The 21,197-nt window shown below is 40.2% G+C and overlaps 1 protein-coding gene and 1 long non-coding RNA gene across 2 annotated transcripts; both read right to left on the minus strand.

The window, feature by feature from the left end:
* Window positions 1-291: 291 nt before the first annotated feature.
* On the minus strand, window positions 292-17,820 carry LOC310836740 (homeobox protein CDX-1-like). Its single transcript, XM_083722516.1, has 3 exons — window positions 17,285-17,820; window positions 3,601-3,746; window positions 292-2,141 (listed from the first exon to the last, which is right to left on the minus strand). Exons 1-3 carry the CDS (start codon window positions 17,748-17,750, stop codon window positions 1,887-1,889), a joined length of 867 nt encoding a protein of 288 aa, XP_083578642.1. The 5' UTR covers window positions 17,751-17,820; the 3' UTR covers window positions 292-1,886.
* On the minus strand, window positions 5,668-10,719 carry LOC310836834. Its single transcript, XR_014560249.1, has 3 exons — window positions 10,278-10,719; window positions 7,909-7,992; window positions 5,668-6,550 (listed from the first exon to the last, which is right to left on the minus strand). It is a non-coding gene; the product is annotated as an uncharacterized lncRNA (long non-coding RNA).
* Window positions 17,821-21,197: the final 3,377 nt, after the last annotated feature.

The following is a 21,197-nucleotide window of genomic DNA, read 5'->3' on the forward strand; positions in this document are numbered from 1 at the left end:
AGGTATGTGCAACCCCTTTTTGCATAAGAGCCTCTCCTGTTCAACTGAATTTTAGAAGTAGATTTTAGTTAATCAATAATTTAAAAATCAGAATTTGAAGAGTACCTCCCCTTCTCTATTAATTCTGGTGTCCAGAGCAACCCTGATGTCATTTAGTTGAGAATATCAAGACATGAAATCATAAGCTCCCATGCAGATATGAAATAAGTACAAAATTAAAACCACAGGAATCTTGAATTAAACAATGGAATGGAACAGAAGCTGGTGATGTGCCATCAAACTTATTTAATGGCTTCAGGTTGGAGATGTGAAGACCCAGGAAAAAAAATAAATCAGTTTTGTTTCTTCTACCCGCCCCATCCAAGCCTTTCCCCTCCCCACGACATGTTAAAGGATAGATAAGCTTGTTTCAACCTGGGCAAACCTTCAGCTTTTAGAAGTCCATGATAAATACAATGACAAATATGAAGAAACAGAAATTGATTGTGGTGGCTCAGAAAAAGAGGTTGATTAAAATTCATGTAATATTCCTCTTTGCTTTGTCACAGTTCTGTTCATGGATATGAATGCTTTATGTCTGCTTCACATTGTGGAGGACTGTAGGAGACACAGGGTGGTAATCAGTGCTAACCCTGCTCACGGTAACTTAGCTAACCCTGCTCAATACTAACTTAGCTACATTACTTTCAGTGGGTCTACTCTGAATAGGACTTACTTGAATAATTTTCAGATTACACAAACATTTTCTTTTACTATAATGTTGGAACTCCTGTTCCTGGGAGTGGGGAGGTTCCACCTTTTCCTTATAAACTGGAAAAAAGGGGGGGGGGATCCTAGGTTGATTACAGTTCAGCAGTTGTAGCTCCATTTGTAATTTTTTAAAAAAAAATATTAAGAAGTAAATTCGATTTGCAATTATTAACCCCAAAATTATTAACTTTTAATATACTAAACACAATAATTTAATGGCAAACCGACCGCCCCCCCTGCAATTTCCCCATGGATTCAAACATCCGGAAATTTTACACTGGAAACATCCAATCAGCTAAAAGTTGGCTGGTGTGTAACCTCCACACTAAAAAACAACATCTGCATTTGGACAAGCCATTGTGCAAACTCAGCAAATTTGCACCGTGTCCTTATTTTGCAAAATTTATTGCTGGTCATGACAAGGAACAAGGAGTTTGCCCTCAAGCACTGGAAATCTTTCTTAGCTATGTGTCTAGGTTCTGAAATTTTATCAGGCATTGCCTGTGTACCTTCAGGCATAACTTTTTAGCCATAAGGACTAGGAACTGTTTAAAATGAAAGTTGTTCTTAGGAAGCTGAATTTTGTGCCTAATACTGCACTGTCTACTTTTCCTGTACTTCTGCAGAAACACAGCATATGCCCAGTCCTGACAACAAGCTACACTGACTCAGTGTAACCCTTCGTTTCCTTGTAATTGTCATTAGCTCCACCCTGTTAAGAGAACAGAATAAAAACATTCTAGAAAGAACAAATTACTGGAATTGCTCTGTGTAAAAATTATTCAGTCTCAAATCAAGCAAAGTATGGGGCTGCAGATTTGGGGCATTTATTCCAAAAAAGTTTTTCCGGCCATAACCCCCTTTCTCTCTGCCCCTATTTCCAGACCGCCTTTGCAGTCAAGAACACAAGGTTCCCAAAGAGCTTTTGCCATATCACAAGTGACCTTGCCAAAGGATGTTTTGCTGTTTCTCCCAGGCCTTGATGTGATGTGAAGTTCTCAGTATTTTACAAATGGCTGTTGTGTTGCTGGGGCTGGGGAGTTGGGTCTCTTGCAAACAGCTTTGGCGTTCCTGTTGTGAACTGTAGTGCTCCATGTACCCATGCTTTATCATGTTCTTCCTTTAACGCAATGACCTTACTGAGATGCCACAACTTGCTGGAGATTTCCATTGTGCTGTAAGCCATTAATTGGAAGAGGAGCAGGTGGTGGAGGTGGTGGGAATAAAGTACCAGTCATTTCTGAATGCGTCTGTGGGTCAGGCATTGGGATGGGACTCATTGAACCAGAGTCACTCTGGATGGAACTGAGGCTGCTGCCATCAAAACTTGTCATTTTCTTCTTCATTAATTTTCTTTCTTTGGCTCTTCGGTTCTGGAACCAGATTTTTACCTACAAGGGCAAATAATATAATGGTTTCAGTTGCTTACCACAAAATTATAAATGCATATGTCCTTCTTTGTATGCCTTTCTCTAATTAAATCACTGGGAAGGTGTGTGTTGCACATTTGGGTCCAATGTGAGGGGCAGCAAAATAACAAAATGGATGTATTTGCCACCCTTTACATTTGTTGACAGACTCTGTGACATCAGACAGAAAGGCACATACAGTTTGCTTCTAAGAAGTTGTGTGCAATGTGTCTGTGAAAGCAAGTAGTGCCATCTTTGGTACCCTCACGTACCACCCTCATTAACTTTTGAGTGAACTTACTCAAATTCTGGTGGCAGCTTGTGCCACCAAGATGGCACCACTTCTAGATATGCTTTCTGTTCATGTGTCTTAACTGGATACACTTGCCCAGTGCTTTTTTCCTTAAAATGTTTTTTCCTACTCATTGAAATACTGCTCCTTGATGAGGCCAAACATAGATTCACAAAACGTTTAGGGGTATGCGTACCCCCACGTACCCCCAGAAAAAAGCACTGCTCTTGCCTCCCAGGCTCTGTGAGAGATATTATACAGGCAAGACAAACTAAGTCCAAGTAAATCAGAAGTTGAGAGAATTACAGTATTGCCTGATATTAAAATGAGGGGGCAGGTATGTAGTGTGCCACTAATTCTTACTGTGAGAATAGTGTTATCAAGCACACAATAGATTTCCCATTTTTGAAATATTGATAGATATCTTAGATGCCTGCCATGAAAAGCTTCATCTAATGACAACTGCATATCAAACTACTGTTAAAGAGACAGGAGCAGGCTGTGCTGGTTTTTCTCTGCTAAGCTGGCAAGAACTTGGGGAGAGGGGGACTCATACAGTAGTTCAGCACAGAGCATGTACTTTGCATACATAAAGGCTCAGATTCAGTCCCGGGCACAGGTGGCAAGTGATGGGAAAGTCCCCTACTGCTGCCTCTCAGGGTAAAGTGTGTGATAAACAGTGTGACCTGGTCTAAGGTACATTCCTATCTTTCCAACCTTAATGTAGCCTTTGCAAACCTGATGCCATCCAGGTATGTTGGATGACAACTCCAATCAACCACAGCCAGCATGCTAGTTAGCTTTCCTTAAAGCATACTTCATGCATTCCACAAGTTTTCACTCCCATTTCAAGCTTAAAACCTTAAAAATAGCTATACAGAGTCACCTTTAGTACCACCTTTTCAAAATCTGAGCAAAGACTCAATAAGGTGTGCTCAATATCTTGTTCATGGCAATTTTTGTCTATTTATAAATAATAAAAACATTTAGACCACTTATTTATAAAACATTATTAAAGTGAATAGTCACAGTGAGTTGAACTGAGCCATTTTACACATACCTCCCTTGAAACCTTTGCAGTTTTTGTTCTAACACCGCCCAAATTTGGTCCAGTAATTTACCTCTTTTGTATTGGAAACCATACTCTACCTGTCTCTCTGAAAGTCTCAGGTTTGCAGCAAGTTCAGACTTTCTCCTGATTGTAATATATCTATTGTAATGAAATTCCTTCTCTAGTTCTAATCGCTGATGATCCGTGTAAACTACACGGTACTTCTCTCTTGTTCTTGTTTTACCTGTTCAGAAAAAAACAAAAACAAAATACGCATAGGTATTTCTAAACCAGAAAATTTGGCATGTCTCATGTTTGTGTCTTGATTGACTGAAATACAGATGTTTACATATATTCTGGAGAGTGCCAGGATACACACTCCTGCATACTCTCGCTTTCTTGACAGTAGTAGTTTGTATGTGTATACATCCCTGCATTGCAGGGGGTTGGACTAGATGACCCTTTGGGTCCCTTCCAGCTCTACCATTCTATGTATGTTGTCCTGATAATGAACTATATAGAGAGAGAAATAAAGGGGGTGTGACTGTGCTCCTTGATTTCTGTGACTTTCAGTACCATTGATCATGGTATTCTTCTGGACTGACTCAGTTGAATGGGAATTGAGGGCCCTGTTTCCTAGTGGTTTGAATTCTACCTAAGGGGACAAATAGTTGTGGTAGAGTGCTTTCTGGTTTCCTGGCAGTTACGCTAGGTGCTGCAGGGCACTGTTGTATCCCCAATACTATTCTTTCTTTCTTTCTTTCTTTCTTTCTTTCTTTCTTTCTTTCTTTCTTTCTTTCTTTCTTTCTTTCTTATACTGCCCTTCACCTGAGGATCACAAGGCGGTTAACAATATAAAAACACAACAAATACATAAGATAGTAACAAACAAAAACAATGATCCCACCACCACCAACACACAGTTGAAAAGGCCATAGATTGTTTAACTAGCCAAAGGTTGGGGAGAAGAGGAATGTTTTCCCTGGCGCCTAAAGATTTGTAACAAATGTGGCAGGCAATCCTTCTTGTGGAGAGCATTCCACAATATTCTACATAAAAAATAGCATTCTATCCCCAGAGTGATTTAATATCTATATGAAGCTACTGTGGCCAGCCATTTGGAGTTTTGTGCTAAGGTGCCATCAGTAAGTTAATGACACTCAGCTCTATTTCTCCATAACATCTGAAGTAGGGGATGTCATGTAGGCTTTGGACTGGTGTTGGGATGAGGTGAGATAAGCTAAGCTTGAATCCTGGCAAGATGGAGGCACTGGGTGAGTGGTTCCTGTGGCTGAGAATATGGGCTATTGTTGCGTTCCTTGACATGGTTACTTTCCCCTTGAAGAAGCAGGTACACAGTGTAGCAAATGCTTCTGGATCCAGTGCAAGTCACTGGAGGCTCCAATAGCCTTAGTGGCTAGAAGCACCTTTTACCAACTGTGAATGGGGTGACAGCTACAGCCATTCCTCAACCTGCAGAGCTTGACCACAATAGTTCCAGCACTGGTGACTTCAAAGTTGGATTACTGCAGTGCACTCTTTGTGGGGCTTCCCTGGCACCTGATCCAGAAGCTACAGTTTGTGAAGAATTCTCAAATGGTTGCTTACAGGAGTTAGATCCTGTCTGCATACACTTCTCTTCAGATCTGCACTGGTATCCCATTTGAAACCAGGCCAATTACAGTAGTCGCTTAATAGCTTGGGACCAGTTCACTGTTCTCTTTTTGGTGTCAGTCAGATACATTTTTGTTTGGGAAAGCCTATCCAGAAATGTAGACGTTACATGTGTTTCATTTATTTTTAGGTTTTTGTTTTTTTAATAAGCATTTGAATGTTTTTCAACATCTGCTTTAAACCTATATATAAACCTATATATAAACCTATTTGTAAATCACACAGCGTTCTTACTATCAAGAGGATTTAATTTTTATTAACTGAAAATAAACAAATTCATGGATAGCTTAGTGGGTTATAGCTGATAATGCCAAGGTTGCAGGTTTGATCCCCATATGGGGCAGCTGCATATTCCTACATCGTAGGGGAATGGACTAGATGATCCTCAGGGTCCCTTCCATCTCTTCAATTCTATGTCTAAATATTTCTTTTACAACTTTGTTTGTTTGTTTGTTTGTTTGTTGTATTTATACCCTGCCCTTTAAGGGGAGGGGGAAAATCTCCCAAGGCAATTTACCAAGCTCAGTACTAATACAGTTCCTGTTCTTAGGCTCAAGACATTGACACACTAGGGGAAATGAACGGGCAGGGAAAGGGAAAAACAAGCTCAAGCATGGGCTCTTCATGTTATAGTTCTTAGCAAACTGTTATATAGGTTATTTCTGTCTTGCCTTTTGAAAAAGAGTAGTTCCTCCTCTGCTCCTGGATATGATTGGTTTGGGTGGAGGGTGGGGAAGCAAGAAGCACTTCCTGCCCCTCCACCTGAACCAATCAGATCCAGGAGCAGGGCAGGTGACTGTATCACTTTTATTGCCCTCTCTTCATCCAAGGAGCCCCACAATGGGATACGTAAAAACACACAAATATAAAACACCTTAACATTTCAGAAAATATACAATAAAAGCAACAGCACATTGAAGCAGCAGAAAGAGTAGATTGTCACCCCATCTCACCTCTCCAAAAGCCTAGGCAAGGAAGTGCATCTTGACCTGTTGACAAAAGCTGTACAAAGTTGGTGCAAGTTATACCTCAGAGGGTGATCCCCACTTTGGTGCTTCTGTTGAAAAGGCCCTCTAACACAGTGTGGAAAAATTAGCAGTTAAACCTGGTAATTATAGATGTACTCAGTGCTCCAATGAGAATAGCAATGTCTGCATTACATTTTTATAGGTGTCTATAAAGACTTGAGTGGGATGCACTATTTGAACTAGTCCTAAATTGTTTAATCATTCTACAAACCCTTTTCATACAGGCCCTCAAGACTCTCCTCAGGCTGCCCTCAGGACTCTCCTAAGCCACAACCCTCAGCAGCCCTGCTCCATACCCTGTCTGAAAGGTGTCCTTGATCTCTGATAATGCCTCTTGATTGCCAAACTGAAAAATAGAGAGTGGTGTGTGAGTGTATGTAGAAACAAGCCTATGGTTCAAAGGCACAATTTACATTTGTTGCTCTGTCTACTTTTTCAGGCCCCATTCACCACTGGCACAACACTACCAGCCCTGCAAGAAGAGAATGTGACTCTGTAAATGGTTCACCATCCTTGCTTTCCCTTGTTCTTTACAATTAGTACCACTGTTTTACTTACTCAGCATCATAAGGCAAATTGGGTACCATCTAGCCAAAATGAAGCACATTTGATCTGTTTGCTATGGGAGAGTTAAACATGTCCTCAAGCTCTGTGTGGATTCTGCCTGTGGATCTTGGTATTGTCTCAGATCATGTGTAAAGTTATTCTTTTTGAGGGAAACATTCAATCTCTACCTTCTTTTAAATAAGCAAGTAATTGTATGTACAAAACAACTTGTTGCAATTTGCCACAGTTACCTAATTTGAAGAAGTGTATCTGAAGAAGTGTGCATGCACACGAAAGCTCATACCAAGAACTAACTTAGTTGGTCTTTAAGGTGCTACTGGAAGGAATTTTTTTTGTTCTAATTTTCAGACTTTGTTTTGCTTGTACAGTTTGTACAACCCGCCCCAGAAAAGTCAACAGGTATTCCATTGAAATAAAAAGGACTTAAAAGTGCTTTATTTGGGCTGAATTGTATTTTGTGTTTTTAAAGAAAACAATTGGAACATTGTCCCATTCATTTTTGTATGTGTATGTTTGGGGTATGTGGTGGGGGAATATAGTGATTCCCAGTGGTTTCTTGGGCTCTATCCCCTTTTAAAAAAAAACGTGAGAAAAGTTTTTGTTGCATCTTGTTTCAAAATTAATTATTACGATGTGCAAATGTTAGGGCAGAGCCATTTAAGTGTTCATTTGTAATCTTTTGTGGAAATCAGGCTGTTCTAAATGCCATGAAACTACTCACCTGATGTTTGACCTGTATTAGGATACTCCTGTTATTTTACCAGTCTGTGATTCAGCCTGAGTATTGTGCGGGATGGGAAGGGGGTGGGGGAAGTTTTCCTATTGGCCATAAAATTCACAGAGTGTTTCTTTTGAACACAATAAAAGCAAAGATCAGGCCTCTTTATTTGCTGTGAAAATTGTCACTCTTTCCGGCAGTATAACTGCTAAATAAAAGGAAGAGAAGGAAGAGACAGGGATGCACATCAAAGCTGGAAGAGGTGTCAAAAAAGGGTCTGTTGCTTGACATGGCAGATAGGCCTCTGAACTGAAGACAATGGATGGAAGGGGCAAGACATGGCGGGGTGGGGGATGCTCAGACCTCACAGCTAGTTTACAAAGCAAAATAAATTAGCGTGAAAACTGCCTCTGGCTCACCCTGTCCTCCTTGCTTGAGAGTTGCTCCTGTTTTACATCATTAACATCCTCTTTGTCACATGAATTAGTCTATGTCTGTGACTTCTGCAGGGTGATAAAAAAGAGGCCATGTTGATATTCTCGTTTGTGTGATGGGGACACAGTTCTAATTATACACATTAAATCTACTTCAAAGCAACAAAGAAATGGTTCTGGGCAAAAATGTGAATGAGATCTGAAGCTCAACTGTTAGCATAGTGACTGATGTAATTGTTAAACTTATTATAGAAGTGGGGGATACTCAAATCTAGCCTTACTTTGGGTTGTATTCAAGTAAGCCCTACTTAGAGCAGACCCACTGAAATTAATGGGCCTAAACTAGGCACATCATTAATTTTAATGGTTATACTTTGAATAAAACATATTTGAATACAGTCCATTGGTTTTACCACTTAATTCAAGGATAGGGAATTTGTGGGCCTCCAGCTCCCATCACCATCTCATCACTTCCATCACCATTGGCCATGCTGGCTGGGGTTGATGAGGGTTGGAATTCCAGCACTGTCTGGAGGGCTAAAGGCCTATCTTAGTCCTCATTTCCTTGAAACAAAGCTTTATAATGTTTGACTCTCATTCACTGCTTGGTATATGAGTTTCTCTTACCCGTCCCTTATTTATCCCTCCACAGTCAAAGTTTTAAAGGGTTTTACTGTCATTTTCCTTATGCTATTCTGTGAGGTGCGATGTACCTTCATGGTATTAAATAACTGATATAGGACACAATCGTGTGGCAGGTTCTTCTGAGCAAGCTCCCTTAAAATGAACAGCAGCTGTGGAAGAGGAGCTAACATAATATGAGGTCTTCCTGGAGAATTGCACTCTTAGCTTGTTGGTAAATGGAAGTGTATGGAGGTGGGCACCATCTCCTTATACTTTCTGCTTTCATGTCCTTTTCTCCAAATTAGACTACTGCAATGGGCTGTGCATGAGGCTGGCACTGAAGACTACTTGGGAAATGTAGCTGTTTTTATTTTATTTTTCAAATTGAGTACTATATTGCTGGGCAGGAATATATACAGTGGTACCTCTGGTTAAAAACTTAATTTGTTCCGGAGGTCCGTTCTTAACCTGAAACCATTCTTAACCTGAGGTACCACTTTAGCTAATGGGGCCTCCTGCTGCTGCCACTGCACAATTTGTGTTCTCATCCTGGGGCAAAGTTCTTAACTCGAGGTACTACTTCCGTCTTAGCGGAGACTGTAACCTGAAGTGTTTGTAACCCAAGGTGTTTGTAACCCGAGGTACCACTGTATTGCCAATTTTGGAACTTAACTTATTGTCTGTTTCTGAGCACAATTCATAGTGCTGTTGGTTTTAATCTTTAAAGCACTATTGTTTTAACAATTTTTATATGTGCAGTTGTTTTAGCTTAAATTTGTTTTCATTGTATTGTGAAATTGCTTTTATGTATTTCATAAGAAGCTATTAATAAATTAAATTTGTAATAAAACAACAGTAAAATATCTCTGAGGCTGCCTACATCCGCATGTGTCTGCTGACAGGTTAAGATAAATCTTAAGAGATGAGGCCAGTGCCCAATTCACGTATAAGCTAAACAAGCTATAGCTTAGGGCCCCACTCTCATGAGACCCCCCAAAAAAATTAAAGGGAAAAAAAACCTGGATGTACATTTCCAAAATATAAGATGAAAACAATTAAAATAAAACCTACATACAGCAACAAGTACCGGTATTTTGTATAGTGCAGGTTCCTATGATGTAAGTAATGGGCCCCGCCTGCTAGACTGCTGCCTAAAATATCACTGGTTAGATACCTGTTAGGTCCATAAATTACCACATAGCATATATTCAACACAAAACCAGTGACAATTTGTTGTTGACAAAGGACAGCTGGACATATAAAGGGCCCCATTACCCATTACCTTCAGTAGCTTAGGAACTCATCAAACCTAAATCCGGCTCTGGATGAAGCAGATAGAGACCAGGTAGAGAGACCTTTTGGTTTTAGCACACTCTCTCTGCAGTTTTCTCACCAAAACACTGCCTTTTCCTTATCAGGCAAAGACTTTTATTTACCCAGACATTTTCAATGGTCTCAGGTTTACAATTATGTAGCTCCTGGGAGGTGCCCCAAAGGCTATAGGAAGCAGCAGTTCTCTCTCCCAATGGAGAAAGAGATTCCGCCCCAAACAGGGAGAGCTGGTGTAAGGGAACCCAAACATGAACCCAAACTTGCCCTCCCAATACAGTGCTGGGATGGACCAAGCAAAAGCTCAGATCCAACAGCTTCCCACGTTAGCCCTAGATTTTATTTCCTTCCCACTATTTCCAGCAGGACAAAAGATGTATTTATTCTAAATTTATTCTTACATTTATATTCTACTTTTCCTCCAATGATCTCAAGCTGCTGTACATGGTTCTGCCCCCTCCCCATTTTAGCCTCACAACACTCCTGTGGGGTAGTGCAGTAGAGACTGATCGCCCCAAGGTCACCCAGTGAGTTTCATGGCTGAGTTGGGGTTTAAACGGAGGTCTTCCAGCTCCTAGTCTTTAACCACACTGGCTCTATATTGGTTATTTCTTTTTTAAAAAAAATTAAGGACAAGAGCGCAGCTGTGGCCCATCCTACCTGGTGGTGTGCAGGAGGGCATTGGATGAGGTGGATGAATAATTTTCAGCAGTTCTCTCCTCCACCCCTTGCACCACCCCTTCTGTACTTACTTTTACAGTGTAGATCCATTGAAATCAATGACCATGACTAACTTGGTTTTATTAATTTCAATGGGTCTATTCTGAGCAAAAGAGTTTTGTTTTTGTTTTTAAAATTGAGTTTCACATATTTAAGATTTAAGGTGCTGGTTTTGACCTTTAAAGCCCTTCATAGCCTAGGACCCTCATGGCCTAGGACCAATGGAGAGCCTCATGGTCCATAAATAGCAACACCCTAGTGGTCCCGGGCCCTAAGAAAGTTAGATTAGCCTCAACAGAGCCAGGGCCTTTTCAACTCTGGCTCCGGCCTGGTGGAACGCTCTGCCTCATGAGACCAGGGCCCTGCAGGATCTGATTTCTTTCTGCAGGGCCTGTAAGACAGGGTTGTTCCGCCTGGCCTTTGGCTTGGAGCCAATTTGATTCCCTCCCCCTCTTTCTTTTTTCTTTTCCTTCTCCTCCTGTGATGAGGCTACATTTTAATATTTTAATGTTTCAATATTTTAATGTTGTGTTTTAATTTTGTTTTTAAGTTGTATTCATTCAACTTATTTTTATTATTGCTTGTTAGCCACCCTGAGCCCGGCCTTGGCTGGGGAGGGCGGGGTATAAATAATAATAATAATAATAATAATAATAATTATTATTATTATTATTATTATTATTATTATTATTATTATTATTATATTATGACTGACAGTTTCCTTTTATTTTTCTTACAGCTAATACAGTGGTACCTCTGGATGCAAACGGGATCCATTCCGGAGCCCCATTCGCATCCTGAGGTGAATGTAACACGCGACTGCGTGTGCATGGGTCACGTTTCGCTGCTACCGCGCATGTGTGTGACGTCATTTTGAGCGCCTGCGCATGCGCAAACAGAGAAACCTGGAAGTAACACGTTCCGTTACTTTTGGGTCGCCGTGGAGCGCAACCCGAAAATGCTTAACCTGAAGCGTATTTATCCCAAGGTATGACTGTAATACACAACCACCAAAATCAAATCAGTAACCCAGAGAGTTATGGGAAGGATGCATACCAAAGCAGAGTAAGTATCATTTTCCTTAAATTACATGTTCTCAGGCCCACTTTAGGATTACATCCTTAATCTACCTTTTAATCTGTCCGTAGACCTGATTGCAGATAGCTATTCTTAAGTTGTTCTGCTTCTTGACTGATTTTTTGGTTCGCCCTGAGCCCGGCCTTGGCTGGGGAGGACGGGGTATAAATAAAAATTATTATTATTATTATTATTATTATTATTATTATTATTATTATTATGTCGGTATTGACATCACAGTACAGGCAGCCCCCCATTTATGTGCATTCAATATGTGTGTGATCATGTATACATGCAATGTGGTGAACCCAAAAGTGACCTGGAAGCGTTATAAAGACATCACTGAAACATCACTAAAAGGGCAGAGCTGATGTTTACAGTCTTTCTTAATGGAGTTCAGTTATTTCACTGATGTGCGCAATGTCTCAGAACGTAACCCCCACATAAATGTATATTTTTACCTAAATCCTTCGAGAAAGGGGGCAAAAGTGAACCCTGGGCCAGAGAAAATGTCAAATTTAAAAACTTCAGAAAAACCTGACTGCAGGATCAGGCCAAAAGCCCATCGAGTCCAGCATCCTATTCTCACAGTGACCAACCAGATGCCTCAAAAGGAAGCACACTAGGAGAACCAGAGTGCAGCAGCACTCTTCCCACTTGTGATTGCCACCAACAGGTGTACATGGGCTTTCTGCCTATGACGGTGGAGGAAGTCAGAAAACTGGAAGTATGTGGAGATATCTCCACATATGGTGTCAATGGCAATCAGAGCAACTTGTACAGAGTTACAGTTAAAGGAGAAAACTCTTGTGTGTGTATTTTGGCTATGGGGAGCTAAAGTTTGCTATTTTCCCCTCCTGACTCTCATCTCTGCATGTGCTTAGGATCAGGAAAGCAACATAGGGAAAAGTGACAGTTCATTGTACAAGATTCCTAAGTTAAGAGGCCTTTGGGGATAGCAGGCCTGATGGGAGAAGGAAAGAAAGCAGATGTCTGAAAAATGTTTGGGGGTAGATTGTTATGAGGGCCCCCACTTTATCTAAATTGTATAATTTGGTATTTGAATGATTGTTATTAATAATTGTATTATAAATTGGTATTGCTATAATGAGGCTATTATTGGACTGTACTGTAATTGAAAACTAATAAAAATTTATTGTAAAAAGTCAGTATTCATCTATTTACACCAATCGCATCACCTCCTATAATTTGCTAAGAGTGTTTTGGGAATTATAGCTCTATGAGTGGTAAACTACAGCTCCCAGGATTCTTTGGGGAAAGCAGTGAGTGCTAAAGTGGTATAAATGTGCTTTTAAACTTTCCACTTTCAGGAAACTCACTCTACATTTACATTTCCGCCTACTGCAGAAAATTCTTGAGTGGGGTTGTGTTTGTATGCAGAGAGGAGATTTGGTGTCTACTGACAGACCTTTCAGTGATTTACAGTATTTTTAAAATTATTTAACACAATTTATATACAGTACTGCTTGATTGTAAACAAACAAACAAAATCCCTTTATTGTTTATTGTTTAGCAGTAGTAACAAGAGAAGTCCCTTCTCTTAAAAATTGGATTTCCTGAAACCGATAATGGATTAACAATCCCTGGAAATATTGCACTAAGGCCTGTAAGAAAACAAAGGAGGGAGGGAAGGTGAACTTTAAGATTCTGCTAGAAAACAAAGCAGATCCCAGGGAAAAGACACAGACACAGCACATGGCATGGACCAAGTTTCTCCTCACCATGAGGCTGTACCTTGAAAAAACCCATAACCCTCATACGGAAGCCAAGGAAGATCTGGAGTGAAGTGAGCACGAGAGTGTAAGAAGTGTCCTGCTGGATCAGGCCAATGGCCCATCTAGTCCAGCATCCTGTTCTTATAGTGGCCACCTAGATACCTATGGGAAGCCTGCAAGTAGGACCTGAACTCCACAGTGCCTTCTCCATTGTGGCATGAGAAGGTGGCACCAATAATGAAATGTGATGGCAAAGGGGTGGAGGTCCAACTGGTACAAACCAAAACAATAGGCTCTCTGCATTTAAAGGCAAGTCTGTTCTCTGGGCAAACATACTCCAAAAGAAATGCTCAGCTTCTGGTCAAACTGTCTTGCAGAGAAAGCTGGCCAGTGTTAACACTCATCAAGGAACCCCTGATAAACTTCTTGAAAGCCCACAATACCTTTGAAAGTAGTTTGACAACCTCTGACCTAATACTTCTCTTCTCACAGGGGAGCATCTGCCACTGTTGGTGCTAAATACACTATATAAAGCATTTGAACCAAATAGGAGAAGTTTGGCCATCTGCTATGTTAACTACCAAGTCTTTGTAGCAGTATATGCTTGACAGCAAGTCAAAAATTTACAAGGCATGCATCATATTGGTTTTGTCATATTTGAAAACTTTAAATCTGAAAGCTCTGGCTGCTAACAGATGACTTGATGTTGACCGCAAATACAAAGTCTGTCTGCATGTGTCTACCTTGTTGTAGCGGCTATCTAAGACTGCAGTGGGCTGCACTTAGAAACTTAGCTCAGTAAAGACATTTTATAAGGAAACTGGTGAGATAACTAGCTCTAAAAGGTTCTGTTCTCAAGAGTATATAGTGGGGGGGGGGAGGGAGAATTGTGTTTCTAATTGGTTGTAGGTTCCATTTGGATTCTTTCCAGAAGATCCAATCTCTTTCTCAAGGTCAAAGCAGAGCTCAGTTCTGGAAAATAATAATAATCTAAAAAAATATTGACAAGCTGCTTTCCAGAGTTGGCTATCACCTAATTCCATATAGCACAGTGGAGGAAAAATGCTCAAACAATTTTTAAAACATGCTTTAACTGAGTGTTCTTGCCTTAATTGTTGGCCACTTGGATTCTGTACAAAGAAGAGCTGCTGATATTCCTGATGGTAGAGAGTATAGCATCCAAAAAGAGCACTTGAATAAGCACTTTGCTGCCAAATATCCTTAGGGCAGGTTCTATCAGCTGCCCTGATTTCTGGAAGCAAACAAGCACTGCTTTGTTGTGCACTGTTCATGGAATGTTCATGACACCTTGTTGGCTACTGCAGAAGACAGAATGTTGGACCAGGCAGCTCAATCGGTTCCTGTTTACAGGACAGTTCTTATATTATTAATTTGTTAGGTTCTAAAGGGCTCTAGCATGGTGTGTTTAATTTTAGTTAGAATTGTCTACCAATCTGGTTTTGCATTGTGAGGCAGGAAGTGTTTATTTATCTTCAAGGCGCCACAAGACTCCTTGTTATTTTTGTTGCCACAGACTAAAACAGCTACCCCTCTGGAATTTGTTATTTTTGTTAACATCAAAATATAAGAAGAAAACTGCATTAGGCCAAAGGCCTGCCTCATTCAGCATCCTGTTCTCACAGTGGCCAATCAGATGCCTATGGGAAGCCAGCAAGCAACAGCAACTCTCACCACATGTGAATCCCAGCACCTGGTATTGGGACATACTGTCTCTGACACTGGAAGTAGAACACAGTTATTGAGCTGGTGGCCATCACATTATTGGAGCAAATTCCATAGTTTAGCCAGGTGCTGTGTGAAGACATACTTTTTTTGTTGTGTCTGGTTAGATATATCAGACAGATCTGATTGTTCTATTGTATGTGTAGGCTGGGCACTGACAAGGAGCCATGCAGTAATATTCTGTGCATGTTTTCTTGTAAGTAAAATTTCACCCTGTTTCAAATGTGGCTAACAGTGCAATCCTAATCATGTCTACTCATAAGTTGAGTTGAGATTGCAACCTTCAACATGTGTAAGATTTGAGCCTCAGAGACTGAACTTCCAGAGAGGGGACTGTGCTGAAACCTAAGAATGGCAACTCTAGGTACTTACATAGCAGCATTTTAAAAAGTCAGTTAGAGTGTTGTGGGAGATAAGGGTTCAAATCCTCACTGAACCGGTTATTGTCTCTCAGCCTAGCCTACTTCACAAGGTTTTTGTGAGGATAGAATGAGAAGGGAACCCATGAGTTCCTTTGATGGAAGGTGGGATATAAGAAGAGGCCTCAAAAGCAATGTAGAAAGTTATTTGAAAGTTATTTCAATAAAGACCTTTCCAGTAGCCTGTATTTAGAGAGATACTTTACCACAATCCTTCACTTGGAAGAAATAATTTAAACCATTGATTAGCCCCTTGAGATTTACATTCCCCAGCATTCCATGAAGCTTGATTAACAGTAAGCCATAATATCACAGTTGAGCTCTTAGATGTTCAAATCACTGATCAGAGTTTCCTGTACTTTACATAATCAGCAAGGAGTAATATGTTTACACTACTGTTTCATAACCAAAGGATTCAATTGAAAGCTAAATACATTTAAGTTTTGCAGTACTTAACACCCCCCCCCCTTAATAGCACTATTGTTCTTTGAAGGATTGCCTGCAAAAGTGTGCCTGGCTCATTTTGGGATCCTGGCCTTATGCATTATGTTATAGAGCACCAGGTTTTGCAGCAATTAACTTCCACGGTCTCTTAATAGCCGCAGTCAAACCACACAGTAGCTGTGGTTGTTCAGGATTCTCTTTTTAATGCAGCACTTTAAAACCAGAATTTTATTATTCATTGTCCATATACTATAATTACTGAGTGTTTAGTAATCTGGCAGTTCCTCCTCACCCCCCCCCCCCCCCCGCCAACACCTTTATTCTAGTCCATTATCTAACAAATATTTTCCTGGAGCTCCGAGATATATTTTATACAATTTTTATTTCACCAGCTTACTATTGAATCGCCTATGAAAAGATCAAGCTGGTTGTGTGTGTTAGATCCCTGCAGCCTCTGAACATGCCTAGCATTTTAAAGTGAAGGATGACCTTTCATCTACTGTTTCCATTTGAAGTGTTAATGCGTGAAACCCTATAAATTGAACATATAACCATGGTGTGATGCTGCATACCTCCCTCTCATGTAGACCTCAGAAGATGTGAAGCTTTATGTGAATATAACTTTTCTCCTTCAAGACCATTTTAGTTTTTCAGCCATACAAGTGTGTAGAAAATGTGAGAAGCTTACTCTTAAATGAGCCATATATTCAATTACAGTGCTACCAAAACAGCGTGTTTCAGTCTGCTATCCTATATGGGAGTAAGACGTAATTCCTATAAACAGGCATAAGGTTATGTTGAATATTTTAAAAAAAATATTTGCAGGATTATCTCATTTAAGAGACTTTGGGTAATAACAAACTAAACCATACTCAAATTAGACCCATTGAAATCAATTGACGTAAGTCATACTCAGAGTGCCCCCATTGAAATCATTCACTTTAAGTCCATTTATTTCAGTGAATCTCTTTAAGTATGACTTAGATGGATATTACCCCAGTTCACTTTCAATTAAAAATTCTCTTATCTCGCTCCTCAAAACCCTTGTTTCTGCACATTGTATGTGGTGATTATTTCATTATATTTGATCTTTCATTGATATCAGAAGGACAATAAATGAAATTTGTTCAAAAGCATAGACAACGTCTAGGGAAGCAACCTTTTTCATCTTGAGCAAGAGTTTTGTATTCCCGTGCAGAGGTGTGTGGGTGAGATGGCACAGAATAATGCTAGAGATTTCCATGTATAGATTAGTCCTCGCCAACATACCTGTTGAAGTGGATTGGACTGTTTTCCTCATCCATTCGTAAGAGCTGTGTCTTTGACTGTGGGGAGAGATTTGCTCTGTATTGATTGTATTTACAGAAGGTAAAGCCCCCGATCCAGCGGGATTCAAGGAGTTGTAATCAGCAGAACTATAGGAAACTTGCCCGGGAGATGATCCATTCATTTGCGTAGCGGTCACAGTGTTGGAAGGTGCTGGGCCATAAGCATTCCAGTCTTCCCTTTGCAGGCCATAATGTGCTCCCCAAGACCCTGAAGGTTGTCCACGGTGGTCCATATTTTGCATTGGATGGTATCCCATGTAATCTGCGTAGGGTGTTGTGGAGGCAAAGTTTTGTGCTGGCAGGTTGTTGTTGTTGTTGTTGCTGCTGCTGCTGCTGTTGCACCTTACGGATCCTGGATACATGCTGCCTTCTTTTTCCAAAAGATAACTCACATACATGATGCTCATACCCTAGCTTTGTCCTGCCAAGGCATCCTGCTTCTGCTCCTTTGATGTCACACCCCCTCCTCTTTCTCTCACTCTCTTTTTCTAGCCCCAACTGGCTCTATGAATGACTCATGCTAGCCCTGAGGTCTCTTTACTACACATGATTAACAATAGTATTACCAGGTGCTGGGCCAACAGTTTACTAAGGTTCTGTCTGATGTCACAGATAACTGGCTGCTCTCAAGCAACATTTGCATTCAAATGAAGGGTTAGCCATCCCAACAACCCCACCTTGCTGCCAATTTGGGTGCTTCCTTTCTCACAGATGCTCCATGTCCTGACCTATCCCCAAATCCCCAGACAGACAGGGCACAGATTTCACACATTTATTTATTTATGCAAAAATAAAATAAATAAGAACAACAAGTTCCATCATAAATGAGTTATGTATGCACTTGCTGCGTCAGACTAACACATCTGTCCCTCTAGAATTTGTTTTGTCAGTTGCAGCAAAAAGAGTCAAGAAGAGTCTTGTAGCATCTTAAAATCAACAGCTTTATTTTGGCACAACCTGTTGTCGACTGTACAACCTCTGGCATCAGACAAAGTGGATTTTTTTTCTGTGAAAGGTTATGCCACAATACAATGCTTAGACTACAAGGTAGGAAAGCTTCCACTGAAATATACTGGAGATTTGAATAAGGCCATCTGATAAGCAAGTTCATTTCTTTTGACAACTCTTGGGCTGAGATATTGCTTAGGGGCTTTTGTTGAGCTGTGGGTTGTTGCTGTTATTGATATTAATTTTTTGTATCTTTATTTTGCATCTTGTATGTGGAAAATTGTTCCATTTGGTTGTGTACTTTTTGATGTTTTATTTACTGCTTCTGACTACTTTTGCTGTGTTTTGAATTGTATAACTTTTTTTCACTTTGAAAGCCACCTTGAACATTGTTTATACTGTGGAAAAGCGGCATACAAATAAAATTATGTATGTAGGTGGCACAGAATAATGAGATATAATGTAGGTATTTATGTATGCAGTGCTTTTTTCTGGGGGTACGCAGGGGTACGCATTTTGTGAATCTTTGTACTTTTGTCCATTTACGGTACTGCATTTATTTTTCTAGATTTGAACTATAAAACGGGGATTTTCTTGAGTCAAAATGAGAGTACCCCTAAACATTTCTTAAAGAAAAAAAATCACTGCCCCAAAACATTTTGTGAATCCAAGTTTGGCCTCATTGAGGGGCAGTATTTCAATATGAGTAGGAAAATGAGAGTACCCCTAAACATTTTTTAATAGAAAAAGCACTGTATGTATATATCATTTTCTTCTGAAGACGGTAATCTTCTTTGCTATGTCAGAGGAGTGTGTCATTCCCTCTAACCACTAGGTGATGCATTACCTAATCAATGACTCAAAATGATTATTATCACCCGGTACTCCACCCAAATTTATCACTGGAATGGTGGCAGTTTGTGGGGTGGTGGCACTTACTTGACCCCCTATCAATGGCATCGGTGTGACCTATAGTAAGGCAGAGGGGTGAGGTAGTGGTGAGGTCAGCTTGGTGCAAACATGAGTTGAAACATGGTGGAAATGTCAAATTGTCAGTGGCGATTTAATTTTCCCTGTTCCAATTAAAGTTAAACACTTTTGCATTACATGACGTAGTTAACTGGGCTTCAGTGTATTTATAATTGGCTGGTTCCCTCCAGATGTTTTGGAGTGGAGACTGGGGCTGATGGGAGTTGTAGTCCAAAGCATCTGGAAGGCTGAACTACAAACATTCTAGCTGAAATAAAGAAGGAGTCTTGAGGCATCTCTTTCAAACTCTCTTTTAACAGATTGAAGCAACTGAGAATGAGTTGCTTTCTATAAAGTGCTTTTCTTAGATATTATGAGAATATCTCATACAAATGCCATTAAAAAAAAATGCAAGAAAGTTCCATATTTAAACGTGTTACAAGTTATAGCTGAAAATAATCAGGAGGATGATTCCTACCAACCAAGAAAGAAATATGTTGATTTTTAAGTGTGAATTGTATTGGCGCTGTTTTTTTATGAGCCAGCAAAATATAATCAGGATAATTAGGGGGGAAATACAGTCGCTTAATGATGTGATATTTAATTGCACCTTTATGAATGAGCTGACACATTAGAGCAAATCTCTGTTGAACACATTCAGCGTGTAGTGAATTGTTCCATTGACTCAATGTGTGTGTGCCCTTAGACACCTCCAATGTAACACCTATTCCCACAATTAGAAAATGTGAAGTAAGCAGGATCTTTTGGGAATGTAACTATGTTTAGAGAAGGATGTTCTTTTCCAAACAGGATTCCAACACAGGATGAATGACTTGTGATTGTTTCCTCAAGGTGCATTCTAGAATGACTTTCAAACAGATTTACACGGCTGCCAAATTTGCTTCTGTAGTGTTTAATTCGTTGATTCTGGAGTCTTGTAGGGAGAATCTTCATGATACATCTGCAAAGGTTGTAAAAACATCCTGTGCTCTTTCATATTGGTGTCCTTATAATATTATGCTGAACGCTTTCCTGTCCCTACCAGTGGAAGACATTGGCATGGTGTGAGGAAATTGTTATGTATATATTCTTCACACAGTACATAGTTAAACTATGGAATTTGCTACCACAAGATGTAATGATGACCACTAATTTGAACAAGTCAAAAAGACAATCTGGCACGTTCATGGAAAGAGGCTGTTAATGACTACTAGCCATTATGGTTATGTTCTACTTCTACTGTCTGAGGCAATCTGTTGCTGGGAGTCACAAGTGGGGAGTGTACAATGGTACATCAGGTTACATAAGCTTCAGGTTACATACGCTTCAGGTTACAGACTCCACTAACCCAGAAATAGTGCTTTAGGTTAAGAACTTTGCTTCAGGATGAGAACAGAAATCGTGCTCTGGCGGCGCGGCGGCAGCAGGAGGCCCCATTAGCTAAAATGGTGCTTCAGGTTAAGAACAGTTTCAGGTTAAGAACAGACCTCTGGAACAAATTAAGTACTTAACCTGAGGTACTACTGTACTATTGTGCTCAAGTCCTGCTTGTAGGATTTCCAGAAAAGGTATCTGACTGGCTATTTTGAGAACAGGATGTTGGACTAGATGCTCCTTTGACTTGGCCTAGTTGAGCTCTTCTTACATTTTGTTTACCTGGACAAATAGCTGTCTTCATTCAGATGATGCTGAAAACCCATAGGAATTTCCAGGGCCAGCACTAGATCTAAGGGTCTTAGTTGATCACAAGCTTAACATGAGTGAACAGTGTGATGCAGCAACAAAGCAAGCATCAACAGAAGTGTAGTCTCTATTTTCAAATATCTATAGGGCTGTCACATGGAGGATGGAGCAAGTTCTTTTCTTCTGCTCTGGAGAATAGGATTAGAACCAATGGCTTCAAGTTACAAGAAAGGAGATTCCAACTAAACTTCAGG

This window comes from Podarcis gaigeae (genome assembly GCF_964106915.1).
Source record: "Podarcis gaigeae genome assembly, chromosome: Z".
NCBI lineage: Eukaryota > Metazoa > Chordata > Lepidosauria > Squamata > Lacertidae > Podarcis > Podarcis gaigeae.